We start from the raw sequence: 25,542 nt of genomic DNA on the forward strand, positions 1-25,542 counted from the left end.
ATAAATACTGCCGAGATAGCGATCCAACGAAAAAGGCGAGGTATTCGATACTGTGCGTTAGTGACACTCGACGTGAAGAACGCATTCAACAGCGCAAGCTCTCGTTACACCGGCTTAGCCTACCGGTGGGTCTGTACCGGATCTTGGAAAGTTACTTCCAGAACCGCGTACTGCTATACGAGACCAATGCCGGTCAGAAAAGGGTTCCGATTACCGCCGGAGTCCCGCAGGGCTCGATCCTTGGCCCGGTGCTATGGAACCTCATGTATGACGGGGTTCTGAGACTGAAGTTCCCTCCTGGAGTCAAGATCGTCGGCTTTGCTGACGACGTAACCTTGGAGGTCTACGGGGAGTCAATTCCTAAGGTAGAACTAACCGCAGAACACGCGATCAGCACGGTGGAGGAATGGATGAGCGCGAGAGGCCTGGAGCTCGCTCATCATAAGACGGAGGTAGTTATCGTCAACAACCGCAAGTCGGCACAACATGCAGTTATCCATGTGGGAGAAGTCGCGATCACTTCACAGCGAAGTCTGAAGTCTCTCGGAGTCATTATAGACGACAAGCTGACCTTCGGCAGCCATGTCGACTATACATGCAAGAGAGCGTCGACTGCTGTTGCGGCTCTATCGAGAATGATGTCCAACAGCTCAAAGGTGTGCGCCAGTAGACGTAGGTTACTGGCAGGCGTTGCCGTATCTATCCTCAGGTACGGCGGCCCGTCATGGTCAAGAGCACTGAGGGTAACCAGTTACGTACAGAAACTGGAGAGCACCTACCGCGTGATGTGCCTCAGAGTGATATCTGCCTACCGCACGGTATCACATGATGCATCCTGCGTGATAGCGAGCATGATGCCAGTCGGGCTGGTCATTCGGGAAGATGAGGACAGGGCCGTCGAGAGCGGCGGCGGGCCCCAAGGCTAGTGTTACTGACGAGCCCTTCTCAACTTACTTATTTGAATCTTGATTAGAGGACTTGTATATATTCATTCATATATCAAACTATGTTGCTGTTGCTAAAATTGCTATGGTTACGAGTTTTTCAATTAGCGGGTTCCTGGGTACTCTTTTGCCCTGTTAAAAATGTACACAATGGTTAACAACCTTATTAGAGGTATATGGAGATAATCCGTGTATTCGCACCACGTTTGTGTCATCGCCTTTATATATACAGAGGTACTGACTTCATGTTGCCACATTCAATGATATATTTAATTTTGCACAATAAACGCTTCTACTTGATTATTAGTCTGAAAAATAATCAGTACACTATGTCCAACTATGAAATTGTAAGGTATAGACATTGATCATCTTTACCTCCATTTGCAAATTTGATATTTTTAACTTCTCCAACAGGTGATTTTAAGGGACACCTCGAAAAGTAAACAGGAATACAGTTTGACCACAGTACGGCCATTTTCCGCTTTGATCGTCATTCATTTTTATTCACGTTCGACACAGTAGCTTGAAGTAGGGGAGACTGGGGCTAGTTGGCGGGGTTTTTTGGTTTCAATTTTTATCGCCGATTTTTTTAAAGTGTTTGATGCATTGTCTCCATTTTTAGAGACAAAAATATGTGACGCGGAAAACCCGCTAACTTACCCCGGCCCCGGGGTAAGTTGGCGGTATGTGGGTATACGCCAACAACTAAGCAATCAAATGGAGATTCAATTACTTCAAGGGTCCTTTTGGAACGTGCTGAATGTCTTTTCGAGAAAACTGTATATTAACCGACATTTGCTATTATATTTCAGTTTCAATACCCCGCAATTTTGACTTTGACGCGTACTCCCTATACAAAAGAAAATTTTCGAAATTTTTTATGCAATTGGCCGAAATAAATGTCTTCTTCCAGAAATAAAAATATTTCATGATTTTATTGCACTGTAAATAGTACCGCCAACTTATCCCACGTGCAGCACCGCCAACTTGCCTCAACCGCATATTTTATTAAAAATTATTTAAAAAATTACTTTTGTTTGTGGATAGATGTAATATCTATACGGATGCTCTTTTCACGCGCTATCGAAAAATATAATCATTCGGGAAATAGATTTAAAATCACTCTAAATAACGCAAAGCATTTAAAATTTAGAACATTTACGTGGTATACTCGAAAACACAATATCACCCACAACTTCCACCAAACAAATCGTTTTGCAACAAAAACACATTGGATAACGGATTTTACCTAACTTGAGGTACACAAGAAGAGCCAGCGCTATATGTCTAATTGAAACAGAGAAAAAGGGATTCCGCCAACTTACCTCAACCGCCAACTAGCCCCGGGCTCCCCTACGATATTTTGCTTCTGTGGTTTAGACAAAATGATACACGGGTAGATTTATCTGTTGGTAGCGGTGGAGCAGTTTTTAGCTTTTGTTGTTAGCAAGAATAAGGTAGCAAATTCAGCTCGTAATTCTCGTTTAACCCTACAACGGTTTCGTAACTTTTTCTATACGTAAACGGTTTTGTGGGTACATTCGTACCCCAGAATTAAAACCGCTATAATATGCCTAGTTTTTATTAAATTTATAATTAAATTAGATAGTTTTATTCAAAAATAAGCCAATCAAAGCAGCCTTTTCAAAAATAATCGTGCTTTGCAAATTTTTTATGCACATTTTCATTTTTATACAATTTGTCCTAAAAATACGTCAACATCCCTTTTTAACCTTAATATTGCTATAACTTCGGAAGCTTCTAACCGATTTTTACTATCTATACGGCGTTGTAAATATTATTAAATTGCCTTTTGAACAAATAGTAAATAATTCAAAAACCGACCAAAAAGTGCATTTATTCCGATGCTTGTTTGAACACCAAATACAAATACAATACAAATAGTAAATATACAGCAATATGCAGTAACGAAGTTAAAATAGGCGATGAAGGAACAGACCAGTGCATTGTACGTTCCAGAACTTGGGCTACAGAAGATGAGGAATTGAGTGGTGCGTAGTACATATTATATACAAATCATATTTTGACATCAAAACCAAAAAATACGATTACGATCCAAGCGCCTTTTCTAGTTACTTTGCTATAGTAGCATTATTAAATCAAATAACAGATTTAATTGTTCAGCAGTGTTGAAGCCTATACAATTTCACGCAAGTTACTATGTATCGATATTTTGCTTATAAAAAAGATATAATAAATTTTCCGAATTATATACACATGATAAAACACTAACGTAAACGGTTTTGTGGGGTACATTTGTACCCCAGACAAGTTTTAAGCAGGCACTGTTAGGTTATTTAAGTGAAACAAATAGGTTACACCAGCTTTAATGGAAGTTTAATAATCAAATTGATTTATGGTAAAGTTTGCTTGCAGTTAAAATAAACCGTAACGGAATAACAGGGATTGCAAATAGCTCTGGGGTACAAATGTACCCCACAAAACCGTTGTAGGATTAAAAATATAAAACAACCGAGAACATTTTCTAATCATAGCTTTTATGAAGGTTTTTTTGGAAAGGAATGTGACGTTTTAATGTAGAAGTCGGTTTTAATACGCTGTTGGAATATGCAGTAATAGACAAAAAATGACACAGAACGCAGTAATAAGGAATTAAACGCAAATAAAACAACTGCGAGTACAGCGGGCAAACGACTGCTAGTACTGGTGACTGAATTGAACTGATTTGATTTCCTTATTTGGCACATAGCAATTGGCTTCTTATGGATATCACAAACATCTCTAGCGACGCCCAAAATTAGTGTTCCATCTTAACACAAAGCATTTTTGGCGAAAAATTATTTTAACGTGCTATAAAAATACAAATATACAAATAAAAATTTATTTCAATTACCGGTTAATTAAGGTCAGTCTACCTTCTCATCCCTCCCGGAGTCCAAGCTAAAATCGTTCCGCCATAGATCCCCTGCAAAAACTAGCCCCGCTGTGGATTAATTGTGTTGCTATTGTTTTTTTGGAAATGTTCTTTGAGACCAGCTATTCGAGAAGTGAAACAATTACTAAAAGTGAAAAAGGTGCTCAATGTGGTAGGAGCTAATATCCTACAATTGCACCATATAAAACATTAATCACAGTCATTCGTTACGCAAAACAACATACAACACGCCAACGAATGCGGCAACGATAACTAAAGCATCCCCGTATATATAGACAACGGCTCTAAACAGGTGCGCTTACACGATTTATCTCTGCCCACTCCTGACATGGCGATAAAAAAAAAGTTTATATCAAGGTACGGAGAAATGGATTTAATAACATTGAGGAACATTTTCCAGGGTAATTCTAATCCTTTTCCTGTGGTGAGAATGCTTGTGAACAAACTAATTCCTTTTTACGAAACCATTTTATGCATATTAACCGAACATGGAACATCTCATCAGACAACACCGGTTATGCACCCAGGGCAGATTCCTATGCGCAAATTCTCCAAAAAACACTGCACCACCTAAAACATTGTACAGAAGTAGCTAAGAAAAGTCCGCCTACTATAACCGCTAACAGCACATCGTTATCTTATGCCAAACCACAAAAAGCTTCAAAACCAAGATTTGTGGATCTTACAGAAACAAATATTCACTCAATAAAATACTCCCAGTGTCTGCAATCCAACAACCGGTACCACCAGTAAAGAAACGAACGCAGAAGAGGACGGATACGTCCGTGTGCTTGCATTTCTGTTTGGCGCTGTTCTCTTCGAAAATACATTGAATTGGCTTCTGAACGTTTTGTAAAGTATTCTGCCAATTCAAACAAAAAACTCGGTTTTGTTGACCTAGTACATAAAGTAGACAACTCCTCTAAGAACGTTTGTTTTAACAAATGTTAAATATATCGTCGGTTGTCACGGTAAAGATGGACACGTCTATCGATACCAGGACACATATTAGTGAACTCGGGTGATTCGTAGTTATACTGCCTAAGCTCGACCCTCATTAACAGAAGACAAAGATTAAGCCCGTACGATATTAACTACTATGGCTCTAATTTTCATAAATTTCCCTGCCCAGTAATCTCTAGCTAATTGAATGTCGTTAAAATGTAAAAAGAAAATGTGACTAACATAGTCGAAATAAAAAAGGAAAAAAGTTAAATATAAAATAAAGCTCTGGTATCCACAATTTCGAATTCTCAAGTTATTAGATTAAAATGTCTTTCAAATTTTTCTCCGCTTTCATCATATGACAATTTAATAGGGTGAATAATTACAAAGAAATTACAATTCTTATTTTTCTTGCTCTTCTATGAATACCAGACGTTTTCACCCATCTTCCGGATAAAAATTCGGGCCCCCAAACGCGACCCGGGCCCCAGGGCAATTGCCCCGGCTGACCCCCCCCCTCTCATCGGGCCTGGATGAGGAGTGCTTTGAGCTACGTGGTAATAGGGGAGCCCGCGAGCGCACCAGGGTGACTTCGGTCGCCAGATGGCAGCGTGAGTGGGACAACTCCTCGAAAGTTAGGTGGACCCACCGGCTGATACCTAGCATATCGAGCTGGGTGGGAAGACCCCATGGGGAAGTTCACTTCCACCTGACACAATTCCTGTCAGGCCATGGCTGTTTCCGACAGTACCTCCACAGGTTCGGGCACGCGGAGGTCCCAGTCTGCCCGGACTGCCCAGGTGTAGACGAAACTGCCGAACACATACTGTTCGTATGTCATCGGTTCGACGTCGAAAGAAGAGCAATGCTTGACGTCTGTGGCTGGGACACAACCCCTGATACCCTTATTCAGCGGATGTGTCAATCGGTGGAGAAGTGGAACGCAGTCTCGGCTGCTACCATCCAGATTGCCAGTAGGCTACAGGTAATCTGGCGAACCGAGCAACAGACGACGGGCACGGCTAACTAGTGATTGGTTAGCTGGAGCGAAAAAGGCCAAGCGCAAAAAAAGGGAGTGAATGGTCTGTTCATGCCGAGGCAGGTTTGGCGCAGCGAATGGCAACCGCGTAAGGGGTAAACCCAGCCACCCCGAAGCAAGACAGAAGAGTGAGTGTATAGGCGTATAAGTGGACTGCCTCATGCCAAGACGGGAGGGTCGTAGCGTAGTATGTTGGGACTTAGCTATCGATACCTCATGGCGTGGCAGAGGAGTGAAAGGGTGAGCATCCAAGTCAGTCTCACACGGCATGTTAAGGGTGAGCACAAAAGTCAGCCTCACATGGTATGGTAGAGGCTAGCACAAAAGTCAGCCTAGCAAGGAATGTAAAAGGTGAGCACACAAGTCAGCCTCGCATGGTATGTCAGAAGTGGGGCCTAAGAAAAATGTCCCACATGGGATGCCAGGGGGAGTGACAGAGGTACAATAGAGTGGCACGATCGAGAGTGAACCAGGTGATAGGGTGAGCACCCAAGTCAGCCTCACATGGTATGGGTGGGGCGAGCACAAAAGTAAGCCTAGCAAGGAATGAGTAAGGTGAGCACACAAGTCAGCCTCGCAAGGAACGAAAAAGGTGAGCGCAAAAGTCAGCCTCATGTGGGAGTGTTTGAGAGTGAATCAAGGTGCGATAGAGAGAGCACCCAAGTAAGCCTCATACAGGACGTATGAACGCGTGAGTGAGAGTGAATGAGTACATTAAGTACAGCCATCCCCCCAGAAGTAATACCGAGAGGTAGTTCCTGGGAGGAACGATGGCGGAGCCCAATGAAGTTTAGACGGTATTAATGGCAGCGTCACCATTCGAGCCCGACACACCCCCAGTGCACCCCGTGCGGTAGCTTGGACCCTACCAATAGCACGTGTACTGGGCTAGGACATAAAGGTATTCTCCATTGTAAAAAAAACACGGTGTCCATAACAACGTTTGTTACACTAACATTCCTTTCCTCCTCGATGACTGTAAGGACTTGGCCGGCCCCGTTATTGTCATTTCAAAGTGAAGAACTCTCGAAACGTGCACATTGAGGATGGGTAGCTACTCCCAGGCTCCATTCGTTGAATCTCTGTGCAATTTCGCTTGTTCTGGTCAATCACGGAGTAGCAACTACGAATTGTGCGGTCATCATGCTCATGCTCATGCAAAATATCAGAACGATTTGTAGTGTTTTTTTACGAAAATGTAATCAGGTTCTTGCTTGACTGATTTAAACCACAGGAATTAATATTTTCGATAGATAATCCACCAAAAGGTTAAACGACTCAACCGATTCAATACAGATATCGACACAGATTTTTCAAGGAGTAAATACAGATGAAAAGATTTTTTAGGACAAAAATACAGATTTAATTTTGGCAACCCTGGTGCCGGCTATGGTGTCGTGTGGAATGTGGTAGACAAGGAAAACCACCCGAAATGCTCAGTGATCGCCCGTTTTTTGTTCCCCGTCGCCTTTTCGTGAGGTTTGTTGAAAGACTCATAGGCACTCATTACATGTGGATGGATTTTCTCGCCATCTGATCGTGAATCCTGGTTTCGAATCGATTAATTTTAGCGACTTTCTCTACGGGCGGATTGGTGTTTGTACTAACCGCGTTGAGATTTTTCTGTTTGTATTTTCGGTTATTGATTCGACACACTTTATCGAATCGATAGAATTACTGAATTGTATTTTAAATTTGAACATTAAAAAATTTGTGAAATATAACTGCGATGTTTGTTCGTTAAATCCTTAAACTGCAATATATCTTACCCATCACTCAGACTTAGTAGTGCTTGGTCTTCCCTTTTGAAGTAGAATACTTCTAACGTTTCAATCGAAGACTCCATATCAAGAAGACTGATATCTCTTTCCTTTCCCCATACAAACGAGAAGCGACAGAGGTTACACCGCCTCTATTGGAAGAAGGGAGGAAGCTTTATGTAAAAATGTATATGTGTGTGTATCACTATGGAAAGTACCACCTTTACCCGCAAGTGGCGTTGCTGTTACTGTCTCCGGATTCTGGACAGAGTTGCCAGTCTTCTTGATATGGAGTCTTCGGTTTCAATATAGGGGTCCCGTTTTAAAATTTCTGCTGAGATATTTTCCCAGTTTTCAAATGCGAATAGCTTCCGTTGTACTGATTTTTTTTTCGAAAACACTTTTTTAAAACGGAAAACAGGTATTGTTATTAAATTTGTAAACTAGTGCACCTGGTACAGACATCTGAATTACCTTTGAATAGGCCGTTAATTTTTATACAACTTGAACGCTCGAGATGGACGACTTTTCTTCGTGATATAGTTGTGTAAAATGAGTAAGAAGAACTTTGATCCAATTTTTGATAAGTGCGACATGCGCATGACAGATCAGGTAAATCGTTGCTTCGACTAGTTACCGGAATCTGTCTAGTCATCGTAAGTCGGCTTTAAGAATTGAGAATGGATCGGTTCATCTTTTAATAGATAGAACGCAAATTTTGCGAAACAGGCAAAAAACTTTCGCAATATTTCGGCGCAATTTGCGAATTTAAACAAAATTTTCCTGAACGTTTCGTTTCGCAAAATTTGTGAAAAATTTCGTTCCGTTTCGTTTCGTTCCGATAATCTGCGAAAAAAATAGATTTTCGCCAAACTCTTATTACCAATAATGCTTCCAAAAACTAAATAGCATATCGTTCCATACCTGGCAAGAAGCTTTAGGGCAAGTCTAATACTAAGTACACGCCATAAATTTGGAATCGATTCAATAACTATTGCAAAACCCATACTGAGTATTGCAACACCCCCTGAAAAGTTCAGCATCACCTAGGAAAGGGTGAATTCAAGATTCTGCATCTAGTAGTGCTTGCTCTTTTCAGCAAGTTGTTCTTTAGGCCAATGCGGCTTGGTAGGTGAACATTTTAGTTTGGAATTCTGTTGCTACATGGCACTGTTACGATTACATACAAGTGCATTAGATCTATCTCTCTATGCATACTACCAAGCGTTCAATTCTTACACATACTCAAAAAAGTAACATGAGCCTTAATTCTGTCAGTTTATTGTTTTATTAATATCATTCATTTAATGTGTTTTATTTTACTGTTTTCGTTTCATGGATTTTGAAGCAGAATACTTCTAACGTTCCAATATAGAGGTTCCATTTCAAAGTTTCTGCTGAGATATTTACCCAGTCTTCAAATGCGAATAACTTCTGTTGTACTGATTGAAATCGCTATATTTTTGCACTATCTGATTGGAAATATGTGCACGTATATTGTATTTGATTCCTTAAAATGTACGATTACTATAAATAACGAAAATAATGTATTTTGTGAAAGTGGTAATTATCAGCGCTGATTGGTCCGTACACTTCAATCAAGCAGCGAGCGTTGCTAGGACTGCCTCTTTGTTATTCAACGAACGCGACACACGTATAAAAGCAGCACATAAGATAAAAATCGTTAGTTTGCTTTCTGACCTCGTAGTAGTTGCTACGTTCCGTCAGCTCGAAGGCAATATATTCCATGACTGTCGCCAGGCATCATTTCAATGATTAACAGGCGGAGTTCTTAGTCGACCGTTACCGGTAGTAGACGTAGTTGAACGGCGCTACGCTTCAAGTATTTATTTGATTAATTTGAGCCGCGCGCGATTTTCGAAAAAAAGTCAGTATTATGTCGTGCAGTGTTCGATCGTGTTCAATTAGTGATGACCGTTTCTTATGGAAGTGCGAGTTTTGCAACAAATTGTATCACGCGGCCTGTGTAGGAGTGCAACGGCACCAAGAGCATCGCATCACGTCTTTTATGATTCCTCTATGCTCGGATTGTCAGCATAACCTTAAAACGGGAATTGACACACGTAAAGTGCTTTTCCAACAGGAGCAGCTGTTTAATTTAATCAAGACGCAAACGGATTCCAATCTTTGAATGGCTGCCGACATTAAAAAGTTGAACGCATTTGGTGAACTGTTCGACAACATTGATCACTAGCTAAAAGAAACGGTGACTAATGTAAATAATATCACCTGCGCGAAAGTTGATTATGCGGTGTCAACATTATCGCGCGCTATGGAAAACAACGCGGTCAATAAGGCCAATGAGCTCGTTGTTTTAAAAAATCATATAACGTCATTATTCAAAATATCTATGTAATCCACAAGGAAGCGCATTGAGGAGTACGTGGTGGAGCTCACAACTGACCTGACTCGTGAGCTAAAAAAAATATGCTGCGAAGTTGAGAATTTAAGCGTAATAACCATTGACATGGCGTCTCAATGCAACGAACATACCGGTAACCAGTCGTTTTCTGCTCGTGATGCTCTTGACGAAATAAAATCACAAGCCAGCGCTGTTGGCGACGATATTTTAGACGAAGTAAGGGCAATTGCCGCGACAATTAGTACCCTGGAAACCAGTGTTAATAATGTTCGTTTGACACCTGCGGTGTCTCCCCCCCAGTCTGATGGACGAATTGACCGTCGTTTCAAATAAAACTGCTATCTCAGGTTCGCAGCATAATCAAGTGGCAAAAGATGGATGGCGCACACTTGGTTCGAAAAGGGTGTGGCGCTCCGACTGGTCAGAATATGACTAACCAGCGTCGTATTAAACAACAAAAAGAGCAAGATAAAGCAGCAAAGAGTAAAAAATCGAAAAGAAAACAGGGTACAAGATACAGCAATATCAACAGTAATAACAATAACAACTACAGCAACAAAGATAGCAAGTGCAATAAGAACAGGAACCGCAATAAGTACAACAATAACAATAATCACAACTACAACCAAAATAACAACAGCAACAAAAACAACAGCTACAAGTCCAATAATACCACCAACAACTTCAATAGAAACAGGCACAACATAAACAATAACGACCACAACGGAAACAGAAACAACAATATTAACAGCAGTAACAACAACAGCAACAACAACAATAATCACAGAATAAGCAATTATAACAGAAACAGCAACTACAACAGCAACAACAACTTCAACAGAAATAACAACAACCACAACGAAAACAGGAACAGCAGTTACAGCAACAACAACAGAAACAGCAATTGCAATAGAAACAACAATGGTCTTAACAACAATCACCATAACAATCAACATCATTGTTCATCTTGCTCCTGTAAACGTTCGTGTTTTCGCCAATTTTAACGCACTTCTCAGAGGCAGACCAGGACAAGCATGACGCAGCTAGTAACAGTACAATAGTTTTAAACAATATTTTTACGAATAACGAATCACAGCCAACTTCTTCGAAAGCCACTGAAATTTTGGTTTACTGTCAAAATTTTAATAGAATGAGGAGCGCCGTAAAGATGAACGAAATCCATAAGAATATATTTCCTCATTTTCAATAATTCTAGGTACCGAAACAAGTTGGAATGAGGATGTAAAAAGTGAAGAGGTTTTTGGTAGTGACTATAATGTTTTTAGAGATGATCGTGATTTACGACTAACCCAAAGAATGTCAGGCGGAGGAGTTCTCATTGCAGTTTCAACTATATTTAATTCCGATCTTATTGTCTCACCAAAATTCAAAGAATTTGAACATGTATGGGTTAAAGCACATATCGCTGATGAAATCCACATTTTTGTCTCAGTGTACTTTCCACCGGAAAGTCTAGCTTGCAAATCAACATATGAGATTTTCTTTCAAGCAGCTGAAGAAATAATCTCTAATTTTCCTCCAGAATTTAAAGTTCATATTTATGGTGAAAACGAAACATTAAAATATATGTTTGAGAAAATTGCATTGCTAGGGCTCAATCAAATAAACCATATAAAAAATCAACACAATCGTTATTTAGATCTGCTATTAACAAACATTAATGAAGATTTCTGTGTTGATGAATCTCATTCTCCCTTATGGAAAAATGAAACGTTTCACACTGCAATGAAATTCTCTATTTTTGTGCACAAGAATCATAACTCCATTGATTGTGACTTCGAGGACGTCTTCGATTATAGAAAAGCAAATTATGAAAATATAAATTTAAATTAAGCAGTGCTAATTGGCAGTCCCTTTTAAAGAATCAAGAGAACATTGAATGTGCAGTGGAGATCTTTTATAATATTTTATGGAAAATAATACAGGAGGAAGTTCCACTCACGAAAAAACGACGAAATCATGCATCCAAAAATCCAGTTTGGTTCAACAAGGAAATTATTAATTTGAAAAATCGGAAGCAAAAAGCTCACAAAATTTACAGAAAACACAATAATTAGGATAATTTGGAAAAATACCTCAACATTCGTGACCAACTAACTTTGGCTATTTCTTCGGCACTAACTGTATATAATGCAAAAACGGAAAATGAGATCAAATCATGCCCAAAAAACTTTTTTAATTACATCAAAACTAAGTTGAATTCATGCAACTTCCCATCTTTAGATGGAAAAGAGGGTGAAACGTCAAAAGATATTTGTAATCTCTTCGCAACATTTTTTCAAGAAACTTATTCTAACTATTCAGACATTGATCGTGACTTTGAATATTTTTCTTATTTTCCTGATTATTCAAGGGATGTTGGTGTCAGTCACATTAATGTTCAAGATATCTTGTCTGGTCTCAATGATCTAGATGCCACTAAAGGTTCAGGACCTGATGGAATTCCACCTGCTTTCATAAAGAATTTAGCAACTGAGCTTATGTCACCTTTATTCGGGCTGTTCAATAAGTCACTAGAATCTGGTATTTTCCCAAAAGATTGGAAAAAATCTTTTTTAATACCTATTTATAAATCGGGTAAAAAATTTGATATTCGCAATTATCGTGGAATTGCCATTCTGTCTTGCTTTCCCAAACTTTTCGAATCCATCATTAATAAAACCATTTTCAACCAAGTCAAACATAAAATAACAAATTCACAACATGGGTTTTTAAAGGCCGTTCAACCAGTACAAACCTTTTAGAATTTGTTGATTACTCGTTAAATGCCATGGATAAAGGTAATCATATAGAAGCTCTTTACACTGACTTCAGCAAAGCTTTCGATAAGCTGGACATTCCCATGTTAATATTCAAACTTGAAAAATTAGGAATCGAGATGAGACTCCTCAATTGGATTAAGTCGTATTTAACAGATCGTCAGCAAATAGTAAAATTCTATGAGATGAAATCTGATATAATTAAAGTTACTCCGGGGGTTCCTCAAGGTTCTCATTTAGGACCTCTTCTTTTCATTTTATATGTCAACGACATCTCTCTTATTTTAAAAAAAGCATTAAAATTCTCATATATGCGGATGACATGAAGCTATTTTTAGAAATTAGAAATAATAATGACTATAATGTTTTTCACAATGAAACACAAATCTTTTATACATGGTGTTGTAAATTTTTACTGGAATTAAATGTAAAAAAATGTAATCTCATGACTTTTAGCAGAAAACAAATCACGGCTTCCGTGTCAATTACGTTAGGTAATCAAACCGTTCAGAAATGCGATAAAATAAGAGATTTTGGAGTTATCTTAGATAAAAAAATTAAAATTTGTGGAACATTACAACACAATTGTTCATAGAGCTAGTAATATGCTTAATTTTATAAAACGCTTCGGATATCACTTTCAAGATCCTTACACAATTAAAACTCTTTACGTAGCATATGTTCGGTCTATTTTAGAATATTGTAGTATTGTTTGGTCACCATTCATAAAAAAACACGAAGTGAGAATTGAGTCAATCTAAAAACAGTTTCTATTATATGCACTACGCAAGTTAAGATGGACAGTATTCCCTCTTCCATCTTATAAAGCACGTTGTATGTTGATAGATATTCAAACATTGAAAGAACGTCGGGACTATGCTATGATCTCGTTTCTAAACGATATCGTCATGCAGCGTATTGACTCATCTTACATATTATCAAAATTAAATTTATATGCTCCTACTCGTCAATTACGCAATAGAAATTTGTTCGCGATAGGTCATCACCGTACAGACTATGCTAAATTCGGACCACTAAACCAGATGATGGCTGTGTATAACGAGCATTGTGAAAGTATTGACCGTACCATGCCCCGAACAAGTTTAAAACAGTTTTTCAACTCTTTGCGGCATCATAGAACATAGGAATAGTATACAGGATAGTATATAAGCAATTAATATTTGTATAATGTAGTCTACAATTGATTGACGAATAAATAAATAAATAAATAAATAAATAAATAGATAGTTTTATGCACACAAACATCACAGACCACAGAATAAAACAGAACGCTCTTTCTTTCGGAACTAAATGAACGAATTTCAAGTGTTCGCTGGCGATGGGGTGGTTGGGTGCGAGAGACCGCGCTCTCTTTCTCTTTCAATTATATGTGGCGTTCTCAAATAAATTCACCACGGCGCGCGCTATGGAGTGCACTGCGGAGGGTGTATATTAGACCGGCAACAATTTTGACTTTTTTCGGAACACTGTTAATTCAAACGATTTGATGGAGATTATGTTGGTTTGTTGAATACTGATATGTTTCTGCTGATGGTTTGATACTTGGGGCAAACTAGGAAAACGTTTTACGTATCATCGTATATGTTGCTTTAAACACAGTTTTATAACGATCCGCAGAACCAGATTGTCCTGGTACTACATTTGTTGTCGGCTATTATCATCGTGACAATTGCTGGGTTATTGCGATGAAACCTGGCTGGTTATGGTTTGAATATTTTATTTTTATAGGACAATAATGCTGACATTCCACGCGCAAAAGCCCTCTACTGGTTTTTAACTGTGGAGTGAGTTTAACTTCCAGTGAGTCTAAATAGTATTTGTAGTAAAGATAGTAGGGTGCATTTCTAATTCATTAACATCTTGGCCTACAATCAAGGGAATGTGTAAAAGTTGACATCAGCGGGCAGCGTTTTTTGGATGCTTTGCTTCGTTGTTAAGAACCAATATAAAAATACGAATGCGCTGAAAACAGAGAAATTTTCGTGTTTGAGCGCAACGAAAACTCGAATCGAGGGCCCCTATTGTTGCCCTACCATTTGACTCAATGCGTTGAACAAAGATGGCAGACATTGCTCTAACTAACGGCTTCAATTGAGTATGGTGATAATAGAAACATGGCGAAAATACTATCCACTTGAAAAATAATTACTCACCGGAAACTTAGCGGACGTTTGAAAGTTTCGAAGTAGGACTGAAATTTCATTTGCATAAACGCATCGCAAGTGATGTACGTGAAGATAATGCATATAAATAAATAACAGAAACACCTAATACCTGATTTTAATTCAACCATGCAGAAGATAGTAAAAATTACAGCATTCGAATTACCAGCCTAAGCGTATTCTACTTCACTTCGGTTATGTCTCTGACATTACCTACCCATCTTTTTTCAGTTCATTTTAATCAGTTTCTTGATTTCAATAATCTTACTAATATTTTTCAGTCATACATTTTATTCATTTCATACAATATGTCAATTTCATTAAACTTAATTTAATTCATTTTATTAACTTTATCACTTTGACAAATATTGTCTAAATTTTTTTGAGTGAACTGAACTAACTTGATTTATTGATTTTAATAATTTGGTTTAAATAAAGAATAATTTATTTATTATTTCATTTTATAAGTTTGATAATTTTTTGCTCCATGAAGTCTTTAATTTCATTTGTTTTATATAATTTATTTAGCTTTTTCGAGGTTTTATTCACACAGGAGTCGAAACTGTGTTCATCCTACCTTTTGTTGGGTGCCTACTTTACACGAGTTCTACAAACTAATGAATGATATTTGTAAGAAATGTCTCATCTCACTGCTAGGTGCATTGTCAGTTTTTTATATAAATCAAGATTTTGGGAGACAACCTTTTTCAAACATTTTTTTGTATTGCAGTTCATGAGACCTTTAACATATACTAGGTCTCTTAAAAAGTTCCAAATCATTGTAGCACCGTGTACCTTCTGATAATTCGATGGCATATTTACATAGCAAATCGCTGCATAATGAAGCGTCTACGGGTAAAGCTCCCGCACGACATCCAGCGTAAGAAACGGAATGATGGAATGTGAAAAAGGACACTATGATGCACTCACCGAGTGGCGGCGTGTGCTGACTACAAACACATTGATTGACTCTGCCGTGTAGAACACCGAGAACATAATATTATCGATGGTTTTCGCCGATTCTTGCACATATCATTATCCTTGATCGCAACCATACCAAAGAACCAACTGTTTCATTTTTTTTTCATTTGAACTATGTAAATGTTCGTTTATTACACCTAAACATTTCTTTTTCTCAGGCGGATTCTTCTTGACACAGGCGAGCCAAGTGTTCCAGAATTCATAGGAAACGTGAAACAAACCCTGCGTGATGAAAGAATCGTTATTAACGATATTATTGTTTCCCATTGGCATCATGATCATATTGGGGGGGTGGAAGATGTTTTAAATGTTCTTGAAAATAAAGGTATTGTATTCATGTCAAGTAATTTCAATTTATGTAGGGCCGATTTCTTCACCCTCGCTTATCTTTTAAACCATGTTTATCGGTGCATTAAACCTGGTTTACAATTTGAACGAGTGTGAACAAATCGGTTCTTAATGTAATATCGAATCTGTACTATTTCTGAAAAGTACGCACACAGATAACAGACATTTAGGCTCGATTTGAATCGTGTGTAAATACCCGCTACTGAAATTCCGAATATATCAGACGACTTAAACACGTTTGGCAAACGTTTGTAGATGGCGCAGTGATCGATACAATGCAGTTAGAGTGCAGCTATCAAACACGTGTAGCAAACAGTTGCGCAGATGGCAATAGTGAAACACGGATTTCCAACGTATATCAATTTGAAAGTTTACACAGGTTTTTGAAGAAATTTTGTTCTAGCCTAAACGTCTGTTATCTGTGGTACGCACTTGATTTGTAATTATAATTTATTTTTTAGACTCATGCAAGGTATGGAAATATCCACGAACAGATGCCCAGGAACCTGTGCTACTGAATGCAAATGTTTTAAAAAATGGTCAAAAATTCCAAATAGATGGAGCTACTTTAGAAGTCATTCATACGCCTGGACATACAACAGATCACATCATTTTATTATTACATGAAGAAAACTCGATATTTAGTGGAGACTGCATTCTTGGCGAAGGTACATCTGTTTTTGAAGATCTTCACGATTATATGAATAGCTTGAAAATAATTCAAAAACTCAAGCCAACGGTTATCTATCCTGGTCACGGTAACATAATACAGGTGTGTACAACATGGCCATCGTAATTCTTATTCACTCCGAATAAGATTAAGCACGTAATTTTCTCTCAAAAAGTAGATGACGTGAGATTAACTATTTTATCCGATATAACTACATAATAATAACTTCTCTAATCGGAGAAAGTGACAAAACCATAGCAAGTTCTTCGGTGTAGTGGGAAATATTGTTTTATTTATTCGGAGAAAAGGGATGAGCGTTATTTACAGAATAAGGATCCCCCACACTGACGCGATTTTGTCGCAGCGACAAGTTCGCGGCTCAACTTATCGCTAGAAACTCTTTTCATGGCGACAGATGTGCGCTGTCATACTGATACGAACTTTTCGCGTCGGCTGTTGCGAAATTACAGCGATTTTTTTCAATCGCTGCGTGCGGAGTTTTTGACTCTGTTCCTGGGTTTTCGCCAGACATTTCAAGATGGCGCAAACTGATCAACTAGTGTCATTTACAACAACTCTAGTCCCAACTACATATAACTAATATTCTAAACATTTTGAATGTGAATTATTTTTCAACGATAACTTTATACATGTTTTTCAATTTCATACCAATTGATATGCAAAACTGTAGTTTTATTACATTATATTATTCTAAGTATCATTTCAAATCTAGAGGCAGATCCCTTGTGATGCATTTTTAAAAATCAGCTAAATTAAATGCTTTCTTTCCATCAAAATATAAATTTGCAATGTATTTTGCGTTGCGTGCAATGCATTTTGCGTTGCGTGTAAGACGTCAAAACCCTACAAAAAAAACTAGCCCTACATTCAACAAAACGTCGAACAAAGTGAATCAGCGTAGGACGTTTGTTAAACAAGCTTTTCTGCAAGGGAGTGCAAAGTTAATGCAAAAATGGAAATTAAATGCCTTTTTTCTACTTTGATGCAAATTTGTTATACATTTCTAGAGTGATTTGCCCCTAGTTTCAAATCAACATGTATTTAACAAAAAATACAATAATTGTCGAGATAAAAAATGCAATAGTTGCAGAGATATTTGGAATTTCGCTCCAATAACTAACTCGTGTAATTCTAAACCTGGCATATAGTTCAGCGAACGACGTTATAAATCACCGCATCTCCGGTGCCGTAATTGTACAATTTTGACCGTTTCAACTAACGTATCCATGGTAGCCACAGCAGCTTCACCGGTGAAGTAGTGATAGTGTCAGTAGTACCATATAGCCACGTGCTCAAACCCTTCGATACCTGCACGCGGAGTACGGACTGGCCACGGGAAACGTAGTCGGTTTTCGGAATGTGACAAACTTTACGCACGGGTTGCTATTCGGTAGAAAAATATACGACCTAGAGCACGGGTCTGGAGCCAAGAGACCGTTTATTTTAATCTTCTTTCTACCTATGTCTATGAGAGTTGAGATAAATCATATTTCTCTCTTGATCGACCCGCGGTCACCACGTAAAGCAAAATAGGTCATAACCCCAAGTCCAAGGCGTGAAGCGACCCGTGCCGAGGGATGAGTGATCGAGGGGTGAAAAAGATGCTCGATCGTAAACGGAGCCTGTGGGGTACCTGGGCAACCCCCACAGTAGGCGTCCCTTACCACGTTATTGCGGAGCTCTGGCGTGGCGGACCTTTCATTCTTGCGCGATTCGTGGGATCAATGAGAGACGTGAAATATAACAAAAACCAAAAAACGGAGGTGCCGAACCCCTTTGCTAAAGTTGGTTTGATGAGGTCTCTTCCCCCAGTGGGGAGAGTAGTGGAGCGACAAGGGGTGTATCCGACAGCACCAGTGACCCCCCAGCAGTGGTAGAAAATAGCCCTACCAACGCGCTGGACGGGCCACTATTCGCGATGCATAAAGTGGTGGAGCAGCTCGATACTATAATCAAGTTCACTAACGCGAAGCAAAATATCAGCAAGGAGCTGAAACAGAGCCTGCTGGTGCTCCGGAAGGTTGTTCGTGTCGCAAGACAGGAACAGCAGGCTTACGCCAAGTGTGGGGAAAAGTCCGACAGAGGAACCCAGACAGTGGCCTCCAAGAGGGAGGGAAGGGAGAAGGCCGACATAGGTACCCAGACAGGGGCCTTCCCCTTCCCCTTCTATGGAGCAGCCAAGCTGCAGCTGTGTTCCCCTCGAAGGGCAAGGGCAAGCGCAAGACTACGTCGAACGCGAAGCGCCCTAGGAAGTCACCAGGCGAGGGTGCAAAAGCCAACACCATACGGCGTGTAACCGTCACGGCCAAACGCCGTTTGGTCGAGGTAAACCGTGATAGGTAAACTGAAGATCGGCTGGTCAATTAGCATACCCCAACCGCCTTCAGTGGATAAGTGCTATCGGTGCCTTGAGTCCGGCCATAAATCGTACGAATGTAAGGGTACAGACAGGAGCAAACTATATCGTCGCTGCGGCGAGGAGGGACATAAGGAGCGGGGCTGCACTAAGGCGCATAAATGCCTTATCTGCACCGCTAAGAAGCAAGCCCATAATTATGCTATGGGCGGACCTTCGTGTCCCTTCGGTGAGGCAAATAAGAAGAAGCCGTGAACGTCACACAGCTAAATCCTAACCATTGTACAGCAGCCCAACAGCTGTTGTGGCAGTCGGTCTCGGAGTCGAGGACAGATGTCGCCCTCCTATCAGATCCGTACAACATCCCTGCCGGCAATAGCAATTGCTGCTACGCTCCACCAAGGTGGCCCATAGAACAGTTCGACCAGATGATCGACAGGCTCTCGATGATCGACAGGGCCGGAAACCGGTAGTAATAGCGGGAGACTTTAACGCTTGGACAGTGGAGTGGGCAGCCGCTGTACAAATAGCGGGGGCCAAGCGCTAATGGAGATGCTTGCGAAACTCGATACTGTGCTAGCTAACAATGGCTCCGCTAGCACATTCCGTAGAAACGGGGTGGAGGCATGGATTGACGTAACATTTGCCAGCCTGAGTCTGGTTCCAGGCATGGAATGAACGGTAGACGAAGGCTACACCCATAGCGATCATTTAGCAATCCGCTTTAGGATCAACTATGGTGTACAGCATCCGAGGGCGGGAGATCCCTGTCTGGTACGCGGGTGGAAGTCCAATCACTTCGACAGCGAAGCTTTCACCGCGGCCTTGGGACTGGCCAACACCGACAGTCTAAGCGGGGATGCGCTGGTAGCCGTTCTATAACGCGCGTGCGACGCCACTATGCCGAGAAAAACCTTGCCAAGAAACGATGCTCGGTATACTGGTGGAGTGCCGAGATTGCAGCTCTACGATCAGCCTGCCTCAGAGCTAGACTTAGAATGCGAAGAGCCCGCACCGAAGATGCAAGAGAGAACCGCCGTGAAGTGTTTCGAGCTGCGAAATTGTCCCTTAACAAGGCCATTAAAAGCAGCAAGAGAGCGTGTTTCGACAACCTGTGTGAGAGTGCCAACGCGAATCCGTGGGGTGACGCCTACAGAATCGTGATGGCCAAGACCAAAGGGGGCTCTTCACCCCCAGAACGGTCTCCGGACCGGTTAGCGACGATTATCGAAGTACTCTTCCCGTTTCGAGCCACAAGCCCCTGGCCACTTGCACTACGAGACAGTGCGGGCACGGCCGAAATGGTGGCTCCGGTGACGAATGAAGAACTACTCACAATGGCTAATTCCCTAGCAATGAACAAAGCTCCAGGGCCGGGTGGAGTTCCGAACAGCGCTCTTAAGGCAGCGATCATAGCGAACCCGAACATGTTCAGGCTAACTATGCAGAGATGCCTTGACGAGCAGGGTTGCCAAAATTAAATCTGTATTTTTGTCCTAAAAAATCTTTTCATCTGTATTTACTCTTCGAAAAATCTGTGTCGATATCTGTATTGAATCGGTTGAGTCGTTTAACCTTTTGGTGGATTATCTATCGAAGATATTAATTCCTGTGGTTTAAATCAGTCAAGCAAGAACCTGTTTACATTTTCGTAAAAAAACACTACAAATCGTTCTGATATTTTGCATGAGCATGAGCATGATGACCGCACAATTCGTAGTTGCTACTCCGTGATTGACCAGAACAAGCGGAATTGCACAGAGAATCAACGAATGGAGTCTAGGAGTAGCTATCCATCCTCAATGTGCACGTTTCGAGAGTTATTCACTTTGAAATGTCAATAACGGCGCCGGCCAAGTCCTTACAGTCATCGAGGAGATAAAGGAATGTTAGTGTAACAAACGTTGTTATGGAGACCGTGTATACCTCTGCATCTCCACGTTTGCCACGGGAAGGGGTTTTTTGTTAGTAGGATGGGTAAAAAAGTGACATAAATCTGGATTCACCTTGATAAGTGATGCGATCTATGCAACTCTCAGAAATTTTATCATGTGATTATTGATCTGGGCAGCCGGCCGCCGAGAATTTATAATAAATTTGTCGTTTGTTGAATTAATTGGGATATATTAGCTTTGTTAGAAATGCAACTTCAATTCCGGACAACCACCGATCAGGAGTGCTACTTATGTTTAATTGAATCAAACGGCATGTGAACGACATTATTATCGCTTGTTTCTTCATTCAGAAGACATTCCATTCGACATTTCAAGAATGCTATGATATAATCTAACGCAATTAATTTGTAAAGTAATTTGCTTCTTATATTGGAATATCACTCGCGACATATTTATGGAGAAATACTACATCCACAGTCTACTTCTGTTGTAATATCTGATGGACTTGTTCGTTAAAATGCCAAAAGCCATGTTATCGTTTCCGCGCGCGTTGTATTGTTAGAATAGCTAAGTCGATAGTTGGTTATGATAAGTAAATGTCAGGGCCGCAGAGAGAAAATACGGGCCCGGGGGGTCCAACGTACGGGCCCCCACCACTGTGTATTGCCTGAGTACAAAAAAAGTTAATATTTGAAATTCATTACTGTGGGAGTTTTTTTTAAATACCTTTTCGACAGTTTTGGTGACTTTGAAAAGCGTCATTTTTGTCAATAGTATTTATAAAAGTACGGAAATGGAAAGATTAAAAATGTAGTTATTACAAAAATTAAAAATATCTAAACGGCGATCAACGGCAATAGATAAAAGAAAAACAACAGGAAAACTAAATATTAAAAGAATGTAAAAAAGAGCTCCAAACAACAAAATCAAATAAATAAACAAACTAATGTCAATTGTCAAAAAATGTTTAATCTAGAAAAACCAAAATAAAATCTGTAAAAAATTGATAAAAGAAAACAGGTAACTAGAAAAAACATATTCGAACATTATTGAACAAATGTTGAAAATAATGAAAAATCGATAAGAAAGTAGGAAAAATTTTAGGAATAAATAAAAATGAAAGAAAAACTACTAAAAAGAATACAAACATTAATATAAAAAATGCATAAAACTGAAAAACTCGATAAATTAAGAATAATAAAATTTATTTAACATTTAAAACAAGACATATTTAAAGCAATAGAAAAAGTAAATAGAACGTTAAGAATGCATAAAATTTCAGGAGTGTATATAAAAGACAAGAATAAAATAACCATAGAGAAATTAAAATAAATGGACGAACCGGAAAATTTTGAAAAACTGGAAAAATGGAATGATGAAAAGACAAAAAGTAAAGAAAATTGGATAATGAACAAAAACGGAGCAAACAGACAAAATGAAAAACAAAGATAGTAGGAAAAAGCCAACTTGGTATACTATAGAAACACAAAAAATGGAGAAATTAACACTAAGAAAATGAATAAAATGGATTAAATTATTTAAAGAATAGAAAAACACTAGAAATGAAATTTGAAATAAATTAAAATAACGAACTAAATGTAAAATCAAGGAAAAGAGCGCATAGTGTTAAAAAAGATCAAATGTTTTTTTAGGAAAATAAAAAAAATCAATATAAACGTACAAGAAAATGGTCAACAGAAAAAGTACTTTCAAAATAGGTCAAATGGAAACAATGAAGAAATAACAATAACGAATAAAATCTTAAGAAAAAGGTATAAGAAATAAATAAAATTATATTAAACAATCAGTGGGAAAAATAAAACTACGAAAAACGAAAAGTTAAAAACATAAGGAAGAAAATAGGAGAAAGGTAAAAATTAAACAATAAGACAAATTGGAATGAATTTGAATAAGTAAAATTGCTTATGGAAATGCAAAAAAATATGAAAAAAACGGAAATAGAAAAAGGCTATGATAAGAATAAATGTAGTAAATAGACAAATTCTAAAAATTGGATGGAATGAAAAAAGAAACAAATACAAAAGCAGGGTATTAAAATATGAAACAATTAGAAAAATTAAATAAAGAGAGCAGAATTTTCTCGAAAAATTGTGAATAAAATGAAATAACAGAGAAAAAACTATAAATTAAAGTAAGTGATAGTGATAGCAATAGAAAAAAGCAAAAGTAAGGAACGTAAAAAGATGGATAAAATAAAAGAATGGAAATACATAGAAAAGGCAGAATCTTAAAATTGTAGAAATACAAATACAATCCACAACTTGAAAAAAAAAGATAAATGAAATTTTAACAAAAGAAAAAAAAATCCATGTAAAAATTAAAAAAAAAATGAGAAACATGGATCAAATTTCAAATAAGGGTTGGGGTTGGATTTTACGCTATGATGGTTTCGAAAACATTCATAATCCTATAAAAACATGAATTATTCTTTATTTGTGTTGGTGTGTTAGCACACCTTAAAATATTTTACAATAATGTTGTAACTGATTTCTAGTAAATAGTTCAAAAATAAAAATAAAATCGTTACTTTCAGGAAACGACGTTCAAAATCTCACGCTCACTGCTCCAAAACGAAAGATTTTGTATGTATTTTGTAATCTTGCTAACTAGTTGATTTAGTTTGGTAGCAGAGTTAAATTTTCTCTTCGAAATCAATCAAACATAATTTAGTAATTTAGTTGAACGTATGCTTCTTAGAATCATTGGCAGCTGCAGGATTGTGAACTGAGAGATCATCTCTTCATGCTCCATGACATATAAAATTCAAAACAAAACTATTAACACTATATTCCTCATAAAAGGGGCCTGATGTGTACGCAATTTGCTGTTATAATGAAAATGTTGATAAAAGGCCGTATTTGAAAGAATTGTAAAACGTATTTATCTTTTTTCCATTCCTGGCCGCTTTGCAAGAAAATCTCCGAAAAAAGCTACATCATTTGAGTACGACCCCTAGACAAAAATGTTTCGGTATCATCTCGTATCTGAATATGATTTTTTATGGATTTTGTAACAATGAACGGCAAACAAAATATATTAAACCGTAAATTTAAATTTTTGGATTATTTCGAATTATTTAGGTATATCAAGAGTATTTGATGATTCATTTGACCAATTGAGCTCTCAAATAGAGGTAGGGTTACCGCCTCTAGTGGTACTTTCACCAGTAGAGTTTTACTGAGCAGGGGATAGACTTCAAGAGACACATGGGTATCAATTACAATTTCGAATTAAAGTGATCACTCGACAGAAGTTTGGAGCGCTTCCAGTGATTTTTATTGTATGAAACGCTTAAAAACAAATAAATATGCACTGTTTTATTTCTTATGCAGCTCGTAGCACTAGGAGGAAAAATATCTTATTTTCTTCACATTCACCGTAGAGTGTAATGTTTTGCTAAAGCACTCCACCTTTCTGTGCCGTTCACATTTAGTTGTATGTTTTTGCATTTGTTAACAGTTTTGTCGATTTATGTAGTTGGGTGTAGTACTTCGCTCTCCTTCCTTCCTACAAAGAATCTAAAAGCACCAGCCACTCTCGCTGTGAAGGATAACCCGAGCGAGCTTTGCTCTGCTCCTCAATAAACAAACACGGGTTGTGAAATCACACTTCAGTTTCTTTCGAAAATCTTTGTGAGGAACAATGATCTATTGAACCGAAGGTTCAATGGGGTAAAGTAAACCCAAATGGCACTTTTATAATAATTTTTGTCAGTACCAAGAGGGTTCAATGGGGTAAAGTAAACCCAAATGGCACTTTTATAATAATTTTTGTCAATACCAAGAGAGGCCCTCCTTAACAATTAGGGCCTGCAACCCGAGGATGATGTTTATGAGGACTGTGTGCTGGACGATTCCTGGTAAAGAAAAGGGCAACGCAAAATTGCAAAATAATCCAATGGATTCTTCCGGGCGAATTCGGATTTACCTGAACGAAGACACGAAATTCGTCTCCAAAAACCGGTGTGGCAACCCTAAGCAGGGTTTTTTTCAATAATTACTTTCGATACTAATCCAATGCTTTCGAAGATTGGAAATTCAATAAATCAAAAAAATTAGAGGGTTGTCTACAAGACACGACCACTTGTTACTTGTTGTTACTTTTCTTGTTATTGTTCACTGATAAAGATACAGAATTGATTATTAACAAGCACAGATTTAAGACAAGCTAATAAAAGGGATTTTTGCATAATGTATGAATATTTGTTTATGTTATGATTCACTGGTAACCCAAGTAACAATTGAAGTTTTATAGCACGCTACAAGTGCAATCTAAGTTTTATGAGTGGCTATAAAACAA

At 38.6% G+C, this 25,542-nt stretch overlaps 1 protein-coding gene across 4 annotated transcripts in view; it reads left to right on the top strand.

Moving 5' to 3' along the window:
* The window catches only part of LOC131691769 (endoribonuclease LACTB2), a 395,704-nt gene that overhangs the window by 289,873 nt on the left and 80,289 nt on the right, over positions 1 to 25,542 (top strand). For 3 of the 4 annotated variants that reach the window (XM_058978597.1, XM_058978439.1, XM_058978520.1), the window contains exons 3-4: positions 16,091 to 16,257; positions 16,742 to 17,052. In XM_058978597.1, coding sequence (XP_058834580.1) covers positions 16,091 to 16,257; positions 16,742 to 17,052 — 478 coding nt within the window. The remainder of the gene's footprint in view (positions 1 to 16,090; positions 16,258 to 16,741; positions 17,053 to 25,542) is intronic. The other variant, XM_058978684.1, reaches the window with a different exon arrangement.

This window comes from Topomyia yanbarensis, chromosome 1 (genome assembly GCF_030247195.1).
Source record: "Topomyia yanbarensis strain Yona2022 chromosome 1, ASM3024719v1, whole genome shotgun sequence".
In the NCBI taxonomy this organism is placed as follows: domain Eukaryota; kingdom Metazoa; phylum Arthropoda; class Insecta; order Diptera; family Culicidae; genus Topomyia; species Topomyia yanbarensis.